Source organism: Hippoglossus stenolepis, chromosome 6 (assembly GCF_022539355.2).
Source record: "Hippoglossus stenolepis isolate QCI-W04-F060 chromosome 6, HSTE1.2, whole genome shotgun sequence".
In the NCBI taxonomy this organism is placed as follows: Eukaryota; Metazoa; Chordata; class Actinopteri; order Pleuronectiformes; family Pleuronectidae; genus Hippoglossus; species Hippoglossus stenolepis.
In genome coordinates this window covers 15,304,688-15,312,193 of record NC_061488.1, presented here as the reverse complement: position 1 = coordinate 15,312,193, position 7,506 = coordinate 15,304,688, and the positions used below count along the sequence as shown (strand labels likewise).

The 7,506-nt window shown below is 42.2% G+C and overlaps 1 protein-coding gene across 6 annotated transcripts; it reads left to right on the top strand.

The window, feature by feature from the left end:
* The first annotated feature begins 541 nt into the window (after window positions 1-541).
* Window positions 542-6,093, top strand: tardbpa (TAR DNA binding protein a). 6 transcript variants are annotated; one of them, XR_004696997.2, is made up of 7 exons: window positions 543-1,284; window positions 2,085-2,248; window positions 2,616-2,756; window positions 3,088-3,285; window positions 3,514-3,634; window positions 4,404-4,550; window positions 5,307-6,093. XR_004696997.2 is itself a non-coding variant. In XM_035158838.2 (6 exons), exons 1-6 carry the CDS (start codon window positions 1,044-1,046, stop codon window positions 4,496-4,498), a joined length of 924 nt encoding a protein of 307 aa, XP_035014729.1. In that variant the 5' UTR covers window positions 543-1,043; the 3' UTR covers window positions 4,499-6,093. The 6 variants fall into 6 exon arrangements, 5 of the variants coding, with proteins under 5 accessions (XP_035014725.1, XP_035014729.1, XP_035014728.1 ...); XM_035158838.2 differs by having other exon boundaries at window positions 3,514-3,598; window positions 4,404-6,093; XM_035158837.2 differs by having other exon boundaries at window positions 4,404-6,093.
* The last annotated feature ends 1,413 nt before the right edge of the window (window positions 6,094-7,506 follow it).

The following is a 7,506-nucleotide window of genomic DNA, read 5'->3' as shown; positions in this document are numbered from 1 at the left end:
CCACTATGGGGAAATGTACCGGGTTACACCTGCAATAAGGGAATACACATACCATAATATAAACAGTAAAACAGTATTGAACATAGAGATATTGAAATTGCACGGATACAACATGTTTATTACAAAGTTAAATCAGTTAGGAACCTGAGAGATAGAGATTTATTGTGGACAAACATAGATACATAAATTAAACCCATAAAATAAAGAAGAAAACATCTCATGTTGCAGGATTCATGATTTAAAATGTTGTTTGAAACGATTTGTAAGTGCGCACCTTTTGTTTGGGTTTTCAAGATGAATCTTCTCTGTTACAACTCAAAGGGTAAAACCGCAACTTCAAACGTTGCCTGTTGTAAATTATGCAACACGACAAGATAAATAACATTCACCAAAGAGCGTTCAGGCAAAGTTGATCAAATATCTAAACAACAACATGTGATATTGAGTCAAACTTTGACCTAAAGGGTTTTCATTTTTATTTCGAACCCCCTACAGAAGTCCACAGTGTGCCCTCCCAACTGGATGATGTCATCTCTACAAGGTGAGCAGCATGTCGAGCGGCCATTTTGTTAGCTAGCTTTGAGGTTACAGAGGTTAGCCGTTGCTCTGACGGTTCGGCGCTCACATTTCGAATAAAGCGAACGTGTGGATGTTTTTGTTTTGGTCCAGTATCCGGCCACACGCTCGTAAACAGGAGGCGGACTTGTGTATTCGTTGAGACGGCGCTAAACCCGATGCTCATTCATTTTTTAAGCTAACTTGAGTTTGCTAGCTTGTTAGCTCGGCCGGGCTAACTTGTTTGTGCGTAACGGGTGTGAGTGAAAGAAAACATCCATCTCTGATGACCGCGGACTGTTAAGTGTTGCTGCGGGTGTGTGTCGCACACAGTTTGTCTGTCTGTGTGTGTGTGTTGTGGCTGCTCCGGTATCTCAGCTCACACAGTTAGCAGGTTCACTTGATCGAGCATCGACGTTTTCAAAACGCGTGCATCATCACGGTGTTAGCCGCGCTCCATCAGCGGATTCCTGCCGGACGCAGAGATCATGTCGGAGCTGTACATCCGTGTGGCGGAGGAGGAGAACGAGGAGCCGATGGAGATCCCCTCGGAGGACGACGGGACCGTATTGCTGTCGTCGGTGGCGGCTCAGTTTCCAGGGGCGTGCGGGCTGCGCTACAGGAACCCGGAGTCCCAGTGCATGAGGGGGGTCCGGCTCGTGGAGGGGGTCCTGCATGCACCTGAGAACGACTGGGGGAGTCTGGTCTACGTCGTCAATTATCCCAAAGGTGAGACGGATGCTGGTGTACATGATTGTACTTTCATTTCCAGTGGTGCTACAGTGTATAATGATCCACCACAACCATTCCAGTTTATTTGGTACAGTCAGACCAGTCCAATATAACGACCGTCCCTACATCCTTATACTATGAAGGTTACAATGGCTAGATGTATTGTTTTAATTTATCGTTTTGGAGGCTGACACATGGTTTGTATCTCCTCCACTACATCTGTTCTAGCTTGTTTTAGTTTGTCTTTGAGTCCAGTGAAACAAAATGTAACTGCTATAGTGTTTTGATTACTGTTTTAGACAATTTACTTCCACCTCTTTGTAGAAGCCTCATTCTATTTTCCAACTTGAGAGCACCCTACTGAACAAAGCCAGTTCATCAATAAATAATTTCCTGAGTTTGGTGTGCGATGACCAGATGCTCGTGCACAGAGCCCTGACCTCAACTCCACACAACACCTTTGGGATGAGCCGGAGAAACGGCTGCAGGCCTCATCACCAAACTTCATTGCATTTCTAGATGAATTGGAAGATATTCCTGCATCCAGCTTCCACATGTCCAGTGGAAAGCCCTCTAAGGAGAGTGGAGCTTGTTATGGAGGCATATTATTGACCCTTTGAATAAATTACTCCATCATATGGGCTCCACATTCTTCTGGTCGTTTAGTGTATGTTGCTGTCCCTCACTAAACCACCAAATGGCCAGGAGCTCATATACTTTAGGTTTGACCTTAGACCTCTTTTCAGGGACATCTGTATTTTACACTAATGAAATTTGTGTCCGTCTATTCTCCATAGATAACAAAAGGAAGATGGATGAAATAGATGCTGCCTCAGCTGTGAAAGTCAAGAGGGGCTTTCAGAAGACATCAGATCTCATTGTCCTCGGACTACCGTGGAAAACATCAGAACAAGACTTGAAAGACTATTTCACTACTTTTGGGGAGGTCATCATGGTGCAGGTAGAGAAGTCTCACTTGGCTGAAGTGTATTAAAGGTTCAATGAGTAGGAATAAGTGACATCTAGTAGTGAAGTTGCTTGTTGCAGCTGAATACCCCTCACCTCAAGTGTTAAGTTTGTCCAGTCTGGGCTACTAAAACAAACATGATAGCCTCTGTAGAGAGGACTCGCTCCAATTCTAGGGTAAAGAAAACAGTTTAAGTGTTTACACACTTGTAAGAACATCACTGGGATTATTTTATATTCAATTTCTGCCAAAAGGTCCCTTTCACCTTAATGTTACACACTGGACCTTTAAGAAAATGTCTTTACATTTGTGGTTTGGTGTGAATTGGTAACAAACTGACATTCCTCTGTGTTCTCTGCAGGTCAAGAGAGATGCAAAAACTGGCAACTCAAAAGGATTTGGATTTGTCCGATTCACTGAATACGAGACACAAACCAAAGTCATTGCTCAGAGACATATGATTGATGGAAGGTGGTGTGATTGCAAACTTCCTAACTCAAGGGTAAGTTGACCAGAGTTTCCGTAGCACAGAATAATCGTTCATAGCTATATCTCATGGAACAATTTCTTTAGGTCAAGGGTTAGTTAAGACTGGTCATGTGGAATTATGCAGTAACATTTTTGTTGAGCCTTACATGATAAAGTTAATTATTTTTGTTGAATGAATATTCATTAACTTTTACGGAGATTCAAATGAATCAAATTTAATAATAGTTCAGTTTTTGCATCTTCCTCCTAATTTGACATAAACATTTAGTCATGCTTAATGATCGTGACAGATATTTGAAAAATATGATTGAATTCATCGGCAGCATGATTTAAAACGCATGTAGAATTTTCCTTTTGACTGTCCCTCTCAGGCAAGTCCTGATGAGCCGATGCGAAGCCGTAAAATCTTTGTTGGCCGCTGCACAGAGGACATGTCAACTGATGACCTGAGGCAGTACTTCATGCAGTACGGTGAAGTCACTGATGTCTTCATCCCCAAACCTTTCCGGGCTTTTGCATTCGTCACATTTGCTGACGACCAGGTGAGATCCATCATAGATGGCAGATTTAGATATTAGTAGGTGTCATAATCACAAGATGATGATGTTATTATATTATAGACATAAGCTGCGAGGAAGTAGTGAATATGAAGGTAACATTAGGATAAAGTGTTAACAGCATCAGATAAAGTTTGAGGTATATAATAAAATGCATGTGATATCAGTGCCATAATGACAGCAGTAGTAATCTACTCTTCATTTATTTCCCAGGTCGCCCAAGCCCTGTGTGGCGAGGACTTGATCATCAAGGGCATCAGCGTGCACATCTCTAATGCTGAGCCCAAACACAACAACAGTAGGCAAATGATGGATCGTGGGCGGTTTGGGGCTGGTGGGTTCAGTCAGGGCTATGGCAGTAATCGTGGTGGGCTAGGCAGCGGTAGCAGTGGGGTTAACTTTGGGGCTCTCGGTCTTAACCCTGCAATGGTGGCCGCTGCTCAGGCAGCTCTACAGAGCAGTTGGGGAATGATGGGCATGCTGGCTAACCAGCAGGGTCTGACCACAACGGCAGGCACAGCCACTACAACCCGAGACCAGACCTATAGCTCTGCCAGCACCAGTTACAGCAGCCCCAGCTCGGCTAGCCTCGGCTGGGCTGCAGGAACTAACACCGCCTCCAACAGCGGCTTCAGCTCTGGCTTTGGCACGTCTATGGAGTCTAAGTCTTCTAGTTGGGGAATGTAGATAGCTTCTAGTTGGGTTTTTTGTTGCTATTAGACTAATCTGGTAAGTATACCTAGGGGGGAGGGGGGGGGCTGCTTCTATCTTTTTTTCTAGTTATTTAAAATTACACTGCCTTTTTACTTGGGTAAAGAGAAGATTTGCATGTGACTTATGTTGTCGTGAACTGAATGGGAGAACATTTTAGTTTGTTAGATGAAACTGCCACACCACCTTTGTTGTTTTCGAGAAAATGTTCCGCAGAGATGATGTGCATGCAAGATAAATATTTAAACATGCACGAGTATTTTAAGTGCTCCTCAGCCCCTTGTAAAATGGGCTTGATATGATTCTATGTGTGTAAGCAGTTGATTGCATATTTTTGTTTGTATTTTGTTTGACGTCTTTTGGAAACGCCTTCATGAAAATCTCTTCTGCAGTTCACCAACTCTTTCCCAATTTCCCGGGAGGAAGCGCCTCATTGGCAGCAATGTTCGACAGATCTCAGTATCAGTTCCCCTCCTCCAATGTGTAAATGCTTTGTCATCAAAGAACACAGCTTCACCCTGCATATACTGTATTAGACGGTGGGTGTTCTTTTTCTCCTCTCCCCTTTTTTATGGATATAGAAACATTGTCTGCACTTGTCTCTTTTCAAGATCAATGAGTGGGATTGGTGTTGGACCGAGTGAGAGAGAGCGAAAGGGAGAGCAAAATGAAAGAAAGCAAGTGTGAGAAGGACTGTTTGTGAATTTTATTTTTTTTTCTTCTAAACAAATGCCTGCGAGACATGAGAAGATCCTGTGCGAGTGTGAGAGGAAGAAGCAAGTACGAGTGTGTTCCTAAACTTCATCACAAGGACATTATTGCATCTTGAGATTCCTACGGTCTGCTGTTATGTCATCGTTTTCTATCAACCATGTTTCTCTAAATCAGATTGAAATGTCAAGTGCAATGATTTTTTTGTATCCTTTCTCGGCTTTCTCTTCCTGTCTGATTTGCAGTGAATGCTGTGTCTGGTTGTGTGTTTTATTTTCTCCTTGTTAACCACCCTCTCTGTGTGAAAATGTGACTTTGTGCCCGTGTGGGTCTGTGTGGGGGGGTGAACTCTGAAAGTGTGTCGGTGTTTGAAAGTGAACTCGGAGGCTGATGTGGTGAATGTTTGACAAGTTCCCACTGGAAGTTTGTGTTTGAAGTGGTTACGAATGCATTTTTCTATGTTTTGTGAATCAAAGGGAAGTCTGAAATAAAACTGAATTTGATTAGGTATTATACCCTCTTCACAGTGACTTATTTTTGACTGACATGAATTAAACTGCCGACACTTTAATTCACATGTATAGGGACCTCGGACACGGACAGCGCAGGTTTTCGTTGGAGTCAGTTGTGGAGAAGCTGAAGACATTGGTGGGTGGGCCCGGTGCAAACCATCAATGGAATAGCTGCTCGACTGTCCAACTCCTGAGAAGGATCAGCTTCACCTCACTATCAAGAAACCTCGGACCATCCCTAAATGAAATTCAGTGGACCGTACTCAATTGGGCTGAGGTATTTGTGTATACCTCCAAAAAAAGAAGACGAGGGGTAGGATGAGAAAAGCTATTCATTCCGTCCTACTCCTGCTAAAGCATGTAATGCCTTATCTGAATTATTTACTTGGATTCTGATGTCTACTGATGTGTTCGCTCGTTTTTTTTATTTTTTAACATGTCTAAAATAAATTGGATCAAACAGGCAAATGTCTCACCTGCAGTTTGACAGCGATCATACTTGTTCTTTTTCCAATCTTGTGGAACCCAAAGTCTGCCTTAAATCTAACACCATGCATTTCTGTCAGTAAATACTTGATTCTTTGTCCTCCATTAGAAGTGGGTGATGGCTCGCTGAAGTGTTAACCTGTAGGTTTGTTTTCAATGTGGTTAAAAAAAAAAAAAAAAAGTTTAGATAATTCTGAAATAAGTGTTCTTGTTCTTTTTGTTTACCTTGATTGTAAAGTGGTTGAAATGTACGAGCTGACTGATTTCCAAAGGGACTTAAACAACTGACTGAACATGCCAGCAAAAAACTCACTTTGTATATTGAAAGATTTTAGTATTGCAGTGTAAAATAAAAGTTGAGTTTTTAATCTTCTGTCGTCTCTGAATGTAGATTAATATAAGATCTTATTGTCCATGTTTTCAGTCAGGTGATTTCATTTTGATTTGGTCCTGCACTGTGTAGGCTGGTTACTTGGTGTAGATGTAATGTTCGGCCTGTGGATGGTGCTGTTGTGCCATGTTGGAGTTTGAAAAACTCTTCCACGAAAAGAAAAAGGCTCCAAACTCGCCTTTAATGTAGATGTAAACTTGGTTAGAAAAAGGTTATGGGAGTGTTTTGTCTGTCCTCACTGAGATTTGTTTTCACACCAATTTAGGAAAACTAATAATCTAAACGAAGAATTAACAGCTTCTGAATCCAACTCACAGCCAGTCCAACTTAAAAACTAACATTGGGTTAAAACAAAAAGATAAAGAATTATTAACAGTTATTTTTATTTTGTGCTGTGTAATGCACATTGATGAGGTTCTCATCAGTTTTATTTAAATCAAAGCATGATAATAGAAAACTTCTGCAGCCTATCTTCTGTCATCTGATCTCTGTATCTGTAGCAGTGGATGGTCAGAGGTTACAATCACTGTAACACAGTCACAGACTTCAAACATTTTCACACCTGCTTTAATTGTTTACTGCTTTATTCTCCCACTGTTCACAGGATGAGAGTCTTTCAGAAGATGTTCTTACAAGATGCTCTGTCAGCGTTTTACCAAGGTACTGACCCATGAACCCAAACTGCACTTCTGTTGTCTCTGGAAACATTTGCTGCCACATCCCTGGCTGCAGTTTCCACTCAAATACAAACTGGTTTAATTAGGGCCCGAGCACCGAACGGTGGGAGGCCCTATTGTATTTCGAAGGATTTGTATTTCCCTTTTGGGGCTTTTTCAGGGCCTAGACATGCTCAAATTGTTACCAAAGTTTGCAGGGAATTCAAAACCCCAAAAAGTAATTGTATTCTGGAGTAATTTGAAATGGGCGTGGAAAAATGGCTCAACAGCGCCATCTAAGGAAAAGCCCCTCAGTTAGCTTTCACCGATCTTCACAAAAATCGTAGCCCAGGTGTATCATGACCAGACAAACAAAAAAGTCAAAGGTGCAATTGGAAAAAAGAAACAGGAACCCCGCCATTTTGGCTTTAGTGGCCATATTGGCCATTTTCCACATTTTTACTTTGATGTACTTGTCGTAGGGCATCAGTTCCTTGTAGTTTCGTTACGTGATGTGACGTGACGTGACGTTACGTTACGTTACTTTTAGTTACTTGTAGTTACTTGTAGTTACTTAACGTAACCAGACGTGGCGTAACGAAAAATAAAGTAACGTGACGTAACGAGACGTGACGTAACGAAACAAAGTAACGTGACGTGACGCGACGTGACGAGACGTGACGGAAAATAAAGTAATGTGGCGTGGCCGTAGCAGGGCGTGGCGTAAGGCGTGGCATGC

What these genes read in the sequence shown, in the direction of transcription:
- tardbpa (XM_035158834.2), top strand. Translation starts at nt 1,044, where the DNA reads ATGTCGGAGCTGTACATCCGTGTGGCGGAGGAGGAGAACGAGGAGCCG. An exon ending in CGTCGTCAATTATCCCAAAG is followed by an intron (nt 1,285 to 2,084) that starts GTGAGACGGATG and finishes TATTCTCCATAG; the next exon opens with ATAACAAAAGGAAGATGGAT. An exon ending in GCAAACTTCCTAACTCAAGG is followed by an intron (nt 2,757 to 3,087) that starts GTAAGTTGACCA and finishes AAACGCATGTAG; the next exon opens with AATTTTCCTTTTGACTGTCC.